The 15,545-nt window shown below is 36.9% G+C and overlaps 1 protein-coding gene across 1 annotated transcript in view; it reads right to left on the bottom strand.

Annotated features, from left to right (window-relative positions):
• LOC150085329 (solute carrier family 25 member 36-A-like) overlaps window positions 1-5,597 on the bottom strand; it is a 179,367-nt gene extending 173,770 nt beyond the window's left edge. Inside the window, exon 1 of the mRNA XM_090373153.1 lies at window positions 5,469-5,597. Within this exon, the coding sequence (XP_090229279.1) occupies window positions 5,469-5,509 (41 nt within the window). The 5' untranslated portion in view covers window positions 5,510-5,597. The remainder of the gene's footprint in view (window positions 1-5,468) is intronic.
• Window positions 5,598-15,545: the final 9,948 nt, after the last annotated feature.

Raw genomic sequence — 15,545 nt, 5'->3', positions numbered from 1 at the left:
CCTTAGCATAGCCCATGTACTTACTTGTTCCACTATGACTCCCAGCAATTCTGGAAATTCCCATTGCCTTGCTTTCCAGGCTGCTGCTGCTGCTCAATTGCATTTCAATAGAAGTAGTGCAAGAATTGCTTTTACCTCTGCCAGCAGCTACCGTTAATCTATCAGTCCGTGTATCCCCCCAAGCTAGCAGTTTTCCGACCCAATTAACTCTGCCTCAATAGCATCAGCAAAAATTCTTGCACCCTTTCTATTTAAGTATATCCCATCCCTGTAGAAGCAGTCTCTCCTGTTAACAAGTTAATATATACTAACAAAAAGAATATTTTTATATCCAGAAAAATTTATTCAGTATCATGATTACAGAGATTAAGATGGAAACAAAACACACTATTATCACCGCGTGTGAGCTCATATGTAAAACTTCAAATGTCTGAGAGCTATATTTCCCATTTAATTGTATTGGTTGGAGACTATATACACTTATGTACGTAGCTTAATTAATACTGTAATATATACATACCAATTTTTTTTTTTTTTTTTTTTTTATGAAATCCCCAAACACGAAAGGTATCAAAACCTATAGTACTTAGTACCGTGCATGGATTGAGGGAGAAGTGTGGGGGGAGGGGGATGCCGGAAACTTTGCTCTAGAGACTAAACATGGGTTTCACCACTTTAAGCCTCCAATAAGCAAAGTGGTGGTACAATTAATTGATATTTCTGTTCACTGACACTTTTTTTTTTTATCGGTATTATCGCAAATGCAATAAGATCGAGTTTACTACCGGTTTATAACAGACTGGACTAACAGAAATGCCTAATAAACAGGAAACTGCACATTTTTTTTATTGTTTTATGGTAGTAACCTCCAGAAATGTGCTCCTCTGCTCACACCATCACACCTTACTAAATTTCTGTTCGAACAAAAAAATGTGAGCTCCTGAAAACATGAGTCAGCCTACAATATTATGTTATCTAAGGAGACACCCAGTTACAGCCACTGACTAGGGAGTGTAGATACATATTTTATTATGCAACAGAAAATAATATTATGTACACTTTTACATTATATGTAACACTCGTTACTAAATTATACAATATATGCAGTACTTATCAGAATCATACAATAAACGTAATAACTTTTAATCTGCTTAAGACTTGCAACTAAATGGTAAATCTAGCTCTCACACATTTGATGTTTGACATGTTTACATGTGATCTCAGATGAAGTGATAATAGTGTGTTTCCACCTTTACAAACAAAAGGGCTCTGTTCTAAATAAATGAATTAGTCACATACTTCACACTTGTATCTTGTCATCCTATACTTCATTCAAATCCAACTACTTCAAATTCACTTTTTCCTTCAAATCTGACTGTTCCATTCACATTCAGTTGATTTAGTCAAATTGGGATACTTGAATATTATCCTCCTGCCGGTGTAAGTTATAAGTCTAACCTGACCAGTGTATATTGTTTATATTTATGCATATGTATGTTTACCTTTTATTGTTTACAGTGGCAATGAAAACTGCACAGCTAGTGTTGATGTTGTAACTACTGGCATGATGATAACACAAAAGTACCCAAATTAGTATTAGCCATAAGGTGCAAGGAAGACTGAGGCTTTTGCATCATCACCCAAAAAAGTTGACTATTTCATTCAAATTCAGTTTTTCATTTAAATTCAACTGCTCCATTAAATTCATTCTTCATTCAAATTCTGCTAATCTATTCAAATTCATTCAACTCATCCTAATTATTTTCGGCCAAAAAGTAATGGTGGGACAATCCCCTATCTAATTTTGTAGAAATGGAAGGCTCCCAAAAACACAAATAAATAAATTTTAAAAAAATTCTAAGATCACAGTTTGCTCCACTACATTATTTTACTAATAGTAAATATAGAGGAAAGGCACTTCTGCTGGGAATTCAAACACAAAAGTAAGATGTACAATCAGATTCCCTTCAATGAACTTAAACTGACAACTGAATTTTTCTTTTAACTCTGCTTGAATAATGTTGATAACTACTGGCAATGCTGCCAGTTTTCACAGTATATGAAAGTGTGTGCAGAACAATTTGCATGTTATATAGGATAAAGAATTCAGAATAATTTGTGCAAGGGGAATTCTAACTTCCTTCCATGTAAGATCAGCTATATCCCTTAAGAATTTCTCCAAGACTGACTGGTACTTACCCTCCTCCAAATTAGTGCCAAGCGGTGATGAAACTATTATACTCTCATTACACCTTTCCCCATTTCAAATATTCTACCATCATTTTGAAAATATGAGTGACGAAGCAAATTAAAAAAACAATTACCTCAGTGTTCTTCCCAGGATCAATTAAATGGGTGAATGTAACTGACCACCCAGCTAAAATTTAAGCGTTTCTCATGGTACTGTATGGTACTGATCTCGATCAGTATTAATTCAAATATATTATGCGATTGAGGTCAATGAATAGTATATTTATGCATAATATAGTATATATTATAGGAGCATATAATGATAAATTATGCAATTAATTTTTGCTCTGGATCGCATGTTTGTTTGTTATTTGGTTTTTAGGAGCATTAGCAACTAAGGCCATATTGCTCCGGGGATATGCGGTGGACATTCCCTAACCTTTCTGCATCCTCCGTATTTAGTAGTCACTGGCTCAAACCCCGGTCTAATCAAGAAGTGTGTGCTATGCACTTCTGCTCCTGCCCACCCGGATATGGAGGTGCCACTGGATCGCTTAAGTCACATTTATAAATAACAGAAAATTTTATAATATTGCAAGGTATTACACTTCCCCACCTGGCAAAATTTTCTGGGGAGAACACTGTACCTCCATTACCTCGTCTGGAGACTAGCACCTGCGAGGTGATCTGATTGAGGTGAACAAGGCCTTGAATGGTATGAGCAGGCTCAATGCTGATGAAAGACTTCCTCTTACTCAGATTACGAACCTGAGGGGGCATAAACTCAAATCAAGAAGAGACAGTTGTAGAATATATATGTGAAAATTTGCCTTTAGCCAGCAGGTAGTTGAATACTAGAAAAAAAACTTCCATCGGTTGTTGTTGCTGTGGAAGTTGATAGCTTAACTAAGAACTGGACAAACTTTTGGAGTGAATGGATAGGTGAAAGCAAGCTTATGCTGCATAAGCTTGCTTTCTTGCATCATATGCCTCTATTAATGCTAATGCTAAATATGAACTTTTTTCTAAGGGCATTCCCATTGGCTTCTAGATTAATATTGCTAAAAGCAAAATGAATCCAGGAAACCAAACATCAGCATTTATTATTATCAGTAGCAGTACTACTAACAATAAACTTCTTTACAAATGATGCAAGGAAGCAAGCTCATCAGCCAAAAAAATTCTACTCATTTCATCCCCTCAAGTAATGTCTAACTCTTCCTCAACTTAATCAAACTGCCGTCTTCCACAACACTAAATGGTAGTTTGTTCCAACACTCATTCTCTGGCTGAAAGCAAATTGTTGCCTTTTGAGTGTTGTCAAGGAAAGAGTTAGAATACCATCATCACTAAGTTTACTCAATCCATTTAAAGCCTTAAACATGTCAATCAGAACTGCTCAGAGATATTTAATTTCCAATCACTACAATTTGCAGAACCAAGGTCTTTTGCAGTAAGAGAACCTTGTGTTTTCGACTAACCTGATTGCTCTTCTCTGCATCTATTCCAAGCAACCCACATCTTACCTAAAATGACGCTTTCAGATCTGTATGCAGTACTCAAGGTGTGGCCTAACCATTGCCTTATAAATTTGGATTATCACCTCCTTGTCCCTAAAAAGTTAACTGCAGCCATTATCAACCCACTGCAGTATGGAAGCCTCCTCAACAACTCAATGCTGAGGGAAATGGACCATAATCTGCCACGCTGGTCCAGGGAAAGGCCTCCATAGCCGAGTGGTCAGGAGCGGCAGTGCAGTAGCACAACCGTATTTAGCAGTCAGGGGCTTGAACCCTGGTCTACTCAAAGAGCGTGTGCTACTGCACTGCCGCTCCTGACCACTCGGCTATGGAGGCCTTTCCCTGCTGGTATGTAAAGTTCCTATATATCTGACAGAACCCCATGAGCTGTTATAGCAGCCTGTTTACACTGCTCAGAGAACTTCATGTCAGACTGTACAATTATCCCTAGATCTGTTTTGTTCCCCACCACCTTGAGTGCAATACCACTTAATCGGTACAATATTCTAAGATTACTGCTACCCTTATGCAATACCTATATTAAAATAATTGTTAAACCTCAACTGCTATTTCTCAATCCAACTGTCTATTTTTTCTGGTTCTTGCTTCAGTAGTATACCTTAATTCCTGCTTTTAACCATCCTGCCAACTAATGTATCATCTGCAAACTTAGACAAGTCTGATATGACCTCTAAGCAATAAGGAGCACAGCACTGAACCCTGAGGGACTCCACTAATAATATTAGTCTAAGAAGGGCAGTTCCCATTTATAACCACTCTCTGTCTTCTGTCACTCAACATCCCTTTATCCATAGCAGGGACTTGCCACTAGTGCCACACTGCTCCAAATTATACAGTAGTCTTCCGTAGGAATAGCGTCAAAAGCTTTACTGAAATCTAAATTTATGTCAAAATTATTATTTGTCCAGTTCTTTTGTTACTGTGTCAGTGGATAATTAGATTGGTCAGACGGGATCTCCCCTTAACATACCCATGCTGCGATTTCCGTATAATTCCATTCCTGTTAAGATAATCCTGCAATACTCCTTTAACTTCTGACAATGAAAATAAAATTTAAAATTAAGTATTTGTCCAACTTCTTCAAATTTATATAAATTTTAAGGAAAAATTTTATACTGTTCATTGATGGATGATACACGACGTGAGTTGTTTGGGGGGATTTTGCGGCGCATCAGCATCTTAGGCCATATTGTGCAAGCGTATTTATGTCTGTACAGTGTGTCCTACTCGATTTGCATTGTGCTGCTGAAATTCGGAATAATTCTCTCCACTATCGGCTAACTACAGTCCAGACTGAAGAAATCCTTTAATAATTCCTGCAGTCTCGGACGGGGTTTGAAAGCGAATCTCTCTAAAAAAAAATGACAAAACTATCGCGGAGAACGAAGGATGCAGAAGCTTTTCATATACGTGATAATGTCAATTATGTTTCAGCCTTGTAAACCTTTTTTCTTATCTAAAACTGTGCAAGTCATTTACATCTATTACGAATAGTGCTAAGAACAAATAAATAAAATAAAAATCTACTTTTCAGTAAAATAATCCTGGATGTGTTTAGGTGCACACGCGTATTATTAAAATACATAACTACTAAAAACACACAAATATAATTTTCATAGCGGCTGGCTGGTAAAACTAACCAGTCTGTGCAAACTACAAAACAAACTTCCACTATTTGTAAATATACATATCGTTAATCCTCTAAAATCAATAACAGTATCTAAATTTTATACATACCCCCCAGCGAGCAGATGAACTGCTGCATCGTAACCAGACATTTGTTTCTCCTAATACTTGTTAAATACACTGTTTTTTAATTTCAAATCAGATTCAAACAGAAAACCAGATGAAGAATACTATACTGTACAGACACTTCGGCGCTTTCAGCTGAGAAACTGAAACGTACTATTGGTCACGACATGGACACGTGCAACAAAGCTCTTGATTGGTGCTGCTCTTTGCCATACGACTGGAAACAGCACACATGCACGTGAAAGTAGTTTACAAGAGGCGTAATAAGGTTCGGATAGAGAGGAATGTGAACGGTTGAGGGCGGACGTCAATAAACTTAGTTCTTACAGTTCATGAAAACAGAAGCGCTAACTATAGTGGGAAGCAAAAGTATTAGAATCACTATATAAAAAAAGAAGAGCAACGAGATTAGTGAGGAGAACAAAAGGGATTCCTACTAAGAAAGACTTTAGTTCTGAAAATTGCAGCGTCGAAAATCTAGGCGTCTGTAAGATCTGATTGAAATGTTAATTAAGCATCATTCATAAGGGAGTTATAAATAAACGTACTAACTGTGTGGTACATTAACTCAAGGTGGTAGAGAATGAAAAAGACCTAGGGGTAATTGTGCAGTCAGATATAAATTTTTTGAGCAGTGCAGACAGGCTGCCAGAGAAGGTCATGGGTCTTGTCAATGATACCCAGGAATTTTGCTAGTAGGGAAATGAAGGTGATTATCCCTTTGTATATGGCAATGGTCAGGCCATGCATTGAGTACTGCGTACAGATCTGGAGGCCTCGTTTTAGGAAGGATGTAGAGTTGCTAGAACGAGTACAGAGAAGGGCAACAAATTGGTGAGGGGATCAAAGGGTTGCTTTTACCAAGAAAGGCTAAAGTTCTGCAAATTGCAGCTTCTGGAGACGGCTCCTGCGAGGTGATCTGATTGAGGTATATAAGGCCTTGAATGGTTTGAGCAGGCTCAATGCTGATGGAATTCTTCCTCTTGCTCAGATTATGAACCTGAGAGGGCATAAATTCAATTTGAGAAAAGACAGTTGTAGAATAGATGTGCGGAAATTTGACATTAGCCAGCGGATAGTTGATTGATGGACCCAAACTTCCACCTGTCGTTGTGGAAGTTGATAGCTTAAATAAATTCAAGGAAGAACTAGACAAAGTTTTAGAGCGAATGAATGGGTGAAATGGAAAGAGTTTTTTTTTTTTTTTTTTTTTGGTTAATGCTTTTCTAGCATCATATGTCTCTGCTAATGCTAAATTTAAATTTAGCAAGGTTGATTACAGGATAAATGTGCGGAAATTTGCTTTTAACCACCAGACAGTTTATTGTTGGAAAAAGCTTCCATCTGTTAATGTGCAAGTGGGTAGTTTGAATAAATTGAAGAAGGGATTAGACAAATTATTAAAGGGGATGGAGGATGATTTGGGAAGTTTGTTTTTTTTTACTAATACTAGGGGAAAAAACTATAAAAACGTTCATTTGAAAGTTTGAAGTTTTCTCTGTAATTCTAGTAATTTCCATTTTCATATAATTCAAAGTTTAAATTTTTTTTAATGATAATTTTAATAAAATAGTATTATATAGACGGTGTATCACGTGGTATGGTTGTTTATTGGCGCATTAGCTGCTATGGCGGTGCGCCTTACATACGCGGTAAATCAATAGTATTATTGAGATAGAAGAGATGAAAAGTAATGACACCACTCATATTATTTAATTTTCGAAAAGCATCGGAAGCAAAGTTGGGTCCTAGCATTTCACATTTAAGCATTGGAAGCATCCGGAAATGACAGAGAGAGGTACTGTAGAATGAGTTCTAGTGGTGTTCCACCGACATCTTTCTGCCTTCTCCTTTTCCTGATGTGCTGTATGCAGTCGTTCATTGTCTCGAGGCAAAACCACTGTTTCTTCAAGTACTGAAGCAGGCAGGCCCGGGCAGAGAGATTTTTTGGCTCCCATTTATTAAGGATATATATATATATACAGTGAATTATGATCACCTAATACTTCGTAAGTCCTCCTTTTGCCCTCAGTACAGCAGCTATCCGACGTGGCACTGATTCAACAAGATGTCGTCGAACCCGGCGCTCACCTCTAACATCAGCCTTTCGCTGACCTTTGCAGTTTTTGCCGTCGGGTCGTTGTTTGACCATTTTGACGCCAGTCCTGGTACATTTTAACTACGGCGGCTCTCGAACACCCCCACCAGTTCAGCTGTTTGGGAAATCGAGGCACCAGCTCGTCGAACACCCACAATCTGTCCTTTATCAAAGTCCGATAAATCCTTCCTTTTACCCATCACACTCGGAATTTTCCTACCTACTGAACCACTGACACCTTATCTACGCTACGTAGGTCGACTAACTGCGCACTCTCGTTCCTTACGTGGTCAACTAGTCGCATTCAGTTTTCATAGGGTTGGTCATAATTCAGTGATCACTCAGTGTATATATATATATTTTTTTTTTTTTTTAATTTATTTTATTTATTTTTTTTTTTTTTTTTTTGTGCCCCATAAAGAATGGCGCCATGGGCAAGGTCTCTGCCAGACGGTACCTAAATCTTGCACCACTGAGGCTTATTTTCTGAAACTGAATTTGCAGATCAGTTTTACATGTCTTTATATAATATTCAGAGTTCCTTCGGAGCTGTAGAATAAAAAAGCATGCTTTTTAAATCAAAAAACAATATTAAAACTGACTTCGATGTTCTGTTTAAGTTGTTCCAGCTATTGTGCAATGTTGGCAGCCATAATGTTGTTATAGGGGTTTTAGGAGCATCAGCAACTTAGGCCATGTTGCGCCGTATATAATATGTCTGCAAATTGCGAGTGTTCTGTGATCAATCTACTGTTTGCTGAAGGAAAAATTCGAGTTTCCTGAAAAAAAAAAAACATGCTGCCTGAGACCGACTAACTCAGCCACGTTGTGAAAAAGGCGCATAAAAATTCCTCCCACCATTGATGGGATTTCAACTCAAGCCTTTTCCACTCTGTGTAGGGAGAACGGTGATAATATCAACTTGCTACCCACAAGGGCGATAGCTATAAACCTTTTGAAGTAATTCCCTGGCACAAAAATCCTTCCAGCAAATACATAGTTGAATTGACCGTATAGCAAGTGGTACCATTTTCTTCAAACTTTCAAACATTCAAATGAATTCCGAAGTGGAATCCATTTGAATCTGAAAACTGAACAGCCATTTTAAATATTTCAGTTAAAAATACTGGATTACTAAAATTTCAGCAAGATCTTTTAATTAATCCAAGTTGCCTCATGAATATAAATCCATTTAATATAATTTTTATAACTACCGGTGTAAATAAAAAAAGTTACACCTAAGTCAAAAATTGAATTGTCTTTGGGTATCAGAGTAGCGCAAAGGAAATAGTCGTATTTTAAGGGATTAACTTTATGTACATTATAGTATGAAATTATAATGAATTTTAAATTATTTAGTTTTAAATCATTATTTTGTAGCCATTCATACAATTTCAGTATATATATATATATATATATATATATATTTAGTAATAAGCAATCATCCAAAGAATACATTGAAATATATTTTTACTTCATATGCTTAGGTCAGTATTTTTATATTGAGGTGCTCTTATTATTACGATATCATTGAAATAAATGTAAAATAAAAGCGGTCCCAAGTAAAATCCTTGCGGAACACCACGTTCACATTTTATAAGTGAAGAATGTTGGACGTTCAAATTTAGACTGATATTGAGGTTTGATAAATAAATCAAAAACTATTAATCTAGCTAAATTCCAGTCTTGAATGCCATAAGAATGTAATTCATCTAATAATACGATGTGATTTATGGAATCAAAGGCTTTAAAAATGTCAAGATAAATGACATCTTGCTGCAGACCTTTGCCTAACGCTTAAATAAAAGTCGATTTTTAAATAATTTGTCAATGTGGATCTACCATGTATAAAGGTGTGATGTTCTTCATAGATTAATTACGATATAAAGAAGGATGATAACCGAAGAAATACTATTTTTCTATTATTCTACTTTTGTAAATGGGGATAATTGGCTGCTTGAGGAATTTTATCAGTCCATAGTCATAAAGCATTGGGGTCTGAGAGATAATCACTCATCAGAAGATCATGCACACTATCAACAACTTTTGGAGTGATGGACGTAGCAAATATTCCACGGCGTGATTTCACCTTCCAGGCTCTCCCACCCACGTTTAAATTCTGCTGTCCACTTAACCAGGGAATTAGATCTCCCAATTTAACCCCAGGGGCTCACATTTGGTGATTATGGGCTTGGCACACCCAAGGTCCTGAGCTGGATATCATCATTCTTCTCTTTCTTGGTGATTCCCTTCTACTTTTGACTCTCTCTCTCTCTCTCTCTCTCTCTCTCTCTCTCTCTCTCTCTCTCTCTCTCTCTCTCTTTCTCTCTCTTTCTGGCTGCACGATGACTGATTTCGTCCATCTTTCCTCATCCACGAAATTTTTTTGAATTCAGGACCTGTAATTAAAAAAGACTTTATTGTGAATGTATGAAACTTGGTGGGTATTATTTGAAATGCTATACATTAAGTAGAACATTTTAACACTGTACCGCTACCCATCATGCTCAGGCCACGAACTTTTCGAACTCTTTGTCGCTGCTGAATAAGTTCCATATTATTGATAGAGTCCCATGAGTTGTTCTTGCAGCCTATCTGCACCAAGCAGAGATTAGTGCGAGGACAAGGATGTCACGAATGAGACAACTGCTTCAGGTGCAAATTTGGAAGGGGGTATACTTTCCTACAGTTAGATACGATTTAATTCTGAGTAGGGCAGAGAAGTATCGGTTACAATCCTCCTTCTCGCATTTTCTTTTGTTTTAAGAGAAATATAATAAAATATATGTAACGGAATAAGAAAAGAAAGAAAATAAATGCTGTTTGATTTTTAATAATCTCTCCACCGCTGTTAGTAGTTCTTTTTTTTACTTGAAGTTTTGGAATGGCTTTTCTCAATGCAATACGGTGCGGGTGCTTTTCATTTGGAGTCTTTTTTTTCACTGATGTGGCATCGATTCGGTGATTTGAGAATTGGTAGAAATTATTACCATCGTATGGTTTGGTTCAGATTTCATCCTTTCCTCCTTATGATTTACATATGAGGTTGCTCTTTAAATTGATTTCATTTAACATGTTTTTAGAGATACCCTTGAGAGAGAGAGAGAGAGAGAGAGAGAGAGAGAGAGAGAGAGAGAGAGAGAGAGAGAGAGAGAGAGAGGTTCCCTAGATAAACACACACGACTCTAGATAACCCTTGAAACTAAATATCTGACGGTGTCAAGTCTGAAAAACGTGCTGGCCAGGCATTCACAAGGTAGCGATGGATTCTGATCAAAGAACGTTACGTTTTCTGCCCTCTTGACCAGTATGTTTATTCTATCATGGATAAACACATCGCGCTTGGTGAATTTATCATTGATGCTGCTTGGTGAAAATAGCTTTAACGGGTGGTGTTGAGTTGATATATAAAAACAACGTTGAAATAGACGCCCTTATTAACTTGATCGCTTTTATAAGTGGAATTTTGATGGAAAATAAGAAAAAAAGGGAGTCCCCTTTTTTTTCTTATGTGTCCTTTTAATACACAATTGACAAACAAGTTTGGCAACTGGAAAAAAAAAAATGGTTTTCCCTCCTACATTTTTTTTTTTTTTTTTTTTTTGATAATAGCATTATAATGTATATATAAAAACATACAATATGTATAATAATGTATCTATCCATTTAATCAAATGATCATATACTTTTTGCATATACAATTATCTTGGCCTTCGGTTCTTAAAATAAATAAACTAACAGAATTTATTCCACTCTTCACTTGCCGATAATAAAAAAAAATAAAAAAATAAAAACGCCATAGCATTAAAAAATACGAGTCACGCAGATATTCCAAGACACAGTGGTAGAATAGATCTACAGTACAGAAATAGTAAGCTTGCTTAATGCTGCTATATTCATTTATTATCTAGCAATGCGTGCTAGTGATAAGAAGGGTCAAAAATTTCCAAACGTCGACCCTATGATTAAGTACTCCTATTATGGTGTGTTTACGTTAACAGCATATGCTTAACCGTATTCTTATCATTTACCGTATAAATTTTATAAACAGCACAAACCACAGTAAACTTTAAAGTGCCGTTTTAAGATTTTAAAATATCTCTTTGTGGGTTACAAAATCTCGAGGGCAGATGTCTTCGCAGGAAGGGGGAAATGATATGGTCGAGGTAATGCTATTGAAAAGCTTGGATAAATGAAATAATGGGTATATATATTCCAACTGTTCGAATAGGAGCGACAACTCGTGCTCATAAATTAGCTCGTCTGAGAACTGTATTCATGAAACTTTATTATAATCGTTAATTGAATTTGAAAAAAATCATACTTTTATCATTCATTCTCAGATTTATATTATATAATGTTGAACATGATTGAAATTACCATTACTTTCCTTTTCGGATTGTTATTAATATTATTCCGAAAAAGAGATAGGGGTTGGATTATTATTAGCAGTGGCAAATTACATCGTTTGTCCATCCTTCTAATATATAACCCCTGAATGAACCGTTTTTGATATCATCATTGTTTTCTTTTCTAACTGTAGGAAAATTGAATGCTCGGGTAATGTGAAATTTTTTTGAAAATATTATTAACTGTCTAAATAACGGCACCCCAATTAGGGTAACATTTGAGCTAACGGCACATTGAGTTCGGATGTTTACATGCAGCGCAGATGTCTTGCAATGCCAAAAAGGGAAAACGGCAGGTCACGTGATTATTGTGTTTGTTTACATTCCGTTCTCCTAAAAGTGAATTCTGTGCTTAGTGAAACTTCATATAATCCAAACTAGGGTCACCTGGAATGCTAATTCATATATCCATGTGCATTGTGTCTGCAAATTGCGTGTGTTCTCTACTCGATTTGCCTGTTTTGATGGACGAAAACCCCCAGTTTCTGAGGGGAAACCTTGCTATCTACGCCTGAGACCAACTAACTTAGCGACGGAGTGAAAATGTGCATAAAAGTCCCTCGCGCCATCGACGGAATTCGAACCCGAGCCTTTTTCACTCGGTGTGGGGAGGATGATGACGATACCATCCTCCCCACACTACCATGCTACTCACGCAGACTAAACTTGATATAATAAAGAAAATATAACGGGGTAGAAGTAGGAGCGTATTAATGGCTGAATGAATTGGATCGTCAAGATGTTTATGTAGGAGTGTATTAATGGCAGATATAACATTGGATCGTCAAGATTGTTGGTTTCTTATGGGCAGTTAATAAAATTGCATTCTTAATCTCTCTATTTCTTATTTAGCCTCATTATTTTTGCATTAAATATATTAAAAAAATAAATTTTTCTAGATAACGGAAAAATCGAAATAACGGTACATTGAATCCCCGAAGGTGGCGTTGCTCTGAAAGTCTATTGTATTGAAATTCTTTTTTCGAATATCGACAATCTTTTGAAGATATTATTATTATTATTATTATTATTATTATTATTATTAGTCATATGGTGCAAGGAATCCTGAGGCTTTTGCTGCACCAGCCAAAAAAAAAAAAAAAATTCTGAGTTACCCTGAGAGAGAGAGTCACAAGTAGAAGGGAATCACCAAGAAAGAGAAGAATGATGATATCCAGCTAAGGACCCTGGGTGTGCAAGCCCAGTTTATTGAGTATTTGATAAATGTTGTTTTTCAGTTTCATATTTATTACAAAAAATAAAATAAATAATAATAATAATAAATAATGGCCATTGTTCCAAGGTTCGTTGTAGATTGGATGTAAGAAAATTGTTTCTTAGGCCAAAGGGTCATTTAAACAACTAGTCTTAGTCTAGTAGAACTAGAAAGTTAACACTAAAAAACTGAAAATTATTCACCATAGGAAGATGAAAAATGAAAAACTGAAATGCTTGATATAAATTGTTGATCTATTATCAGTTAAACTTAACAAAAACGAAAAATAAATAAAAAATACCACCACATTATCTGATGCCACAGAGACCATAACAAAACCAACTCCGAAAACTGCTGTTAAAAGAAGACCTGCAACTAGGTAGAAGGATGGGACCAGTGAACTTTTGGGCGTGACATTTTGCGATACCGCTAGTATAGCACATGATCGATGCAGTTGGAGGAATTTATTAGTGGCCACAACAGCTCCTCGTGGAACTATATGACTGGAAGAAGAAGATGGAATCCATACACTTATTTATAACCCATACTATGGGTTATAGATAAGAGGTTTAAAATCCCTTTGGGTTTTACAAATGCAGTAAACCCTTGTTTCGAAGGACTTCTGGAAAAAAAAAAAAAAAAAAGGAGAGCATCCATGACCCAGTATTTTCTTCCATACGGGACTCGGTGATATAACTGCTTCACCGAGACTTGTAAGCAGGGTGCCAGAATTTTTCTCATATGAGTCACATCATCTACCATAAGCCTCCCAAGAATGTCACACATCAGTAGGTCGTCATCAAAAATGAACAAGCAAAATGCTAGTTATAAATATTTTGATCTGTTACTAAAATTAAAAGAGTTATTATGTGGATCTGTTAAAATCAGTGCAGAGAAGAGCAACGAGCTTGGTGAGAGGAACAAAAGGGCGCTCTTACAAAGAAAAGCTTAAGTTTTGCAAATTGCAGCTTCTAGAAACTAGAAACCTGCAAGGAGATCTGATTGGTGTGTTTAAGGCTTTGAATAGATTGAGTAAGCTAAATGTTGATAGCATCCTTCCTCTGCTCAGATTACGCTCATAAGCGGAGATAAATTGAAATTGAGGAAGGATAGTTAAGGTAAATGTGCGGAAACCTGTCTTCAGCCAGCGTATGATCGATTTTGGAGCAAATTCCCGTCTGGCGTTGTAAAAGTGAGCAGTTTAAATAATTCAAGATAATACTAGAGTTACTATAGAATGGACGGGGTGACATTGAAAGTGCATTTTTTTTTTTTTTTTTAATTTATTGCTACTTTTTTTTATTTTTTTTATTTCGGCTGATATTGTATATACTTGATTTCTTGCATCTTTGGCATCAATTTCTACAGAGTTAATACTAATAAGGCCTCCGTAGCCGAGTGGTTATGGGAGTGCAGTAGTACACGCTTCTTGAGTAGATCGGGGTTCAAGCCCCTGACTGCTAAATACGGTCGATCTGCCAACCCGCACTGGACCAGTGTGGCAGATTATGGTCCATTTCCCTCAACATGAATTGTTGAGGACGCTTCCATCCTGCAGTGGGTTGATAATGGCTGCGGTTTTTTAACGAAGGCCTCCGTAGCCGAGTGGTCAGGAGCGCGAATGTGCAGTAGCACACGTTCTTTGAGTAGACCGGGGTTTAAGCCCCTGACTACTAAATACGCTCGATCTGCCAACCCGCACTGGACCAGCGTGCAGATTATGTTCCATTTCCCTCAGCATTGGCGCCTCCGTAGCCAGGTGGGCAGGAGCAGCAGTGCGTAGCACACGCTTCTTGATTGGACCGGGGTTCGAGCCCGTGACCACCAAATGCGGAGGATGCGGAAAGGTCATGGAATACCCCGCATATCCCCGGAGCAATATGGCCTTAGTTGTTAATGCTCCTGAAAACCAAATAACAACAACAACCCTCAGCATGAATTGTTGAGGAGGCTTCCATCCTGCAGTGGGTTTATAATGGCTGCAGTTTACTTTTTTTTTTTACCACTGTACAACATGAAAAATTTTCAAGCTTTTTTACTTTACTGCTGCTACTTCAAGCAATAAGTGCAGTAAATACAGTTTTACAAAATTTTATATTTTTTATTTCTTAATACAGCACTTTTTCATTTCGTTGTAGCAACATCGACAATTATATCAATTTCTACAGAGATTATAATTATTATTAGCCATGTGGTGCAAGGAAGCCTGAGGCTTTTGCTGCACCTGCCAAAAAAAAAAAAAAAAATTCTGAGTTACCCCTGAGAGAGAGAAAGAGAGAGAGAGAGAGAGAGAGAGAGAGAGAAGAAGAATGATGATATCCAGCTCAGGCCCCTGGGTG

Source organism: Mastigoproctus giganteus, chromosome 5 (assembly GCF_048544385.1).
Source record: "Mastigoproctus giganteus isolate SK-2022 chromosome 5, ASM4854438v1, whole genome shotgun sequence".
In the NCBI taxonomy this organism is placed as follows: domain Eukaryota; kingdom Metazoa; phylum Arthropoda; class Arachnida; order Uropygi; family Thelyphonidae; genus Mastigoproctus; species Mastigoproctus giganteus.
The sequence above is the reverse complement of the archived record's forward strand: the minus strand, read 5'-3'. Positions and strand labels throughout refer to the sequence as shown.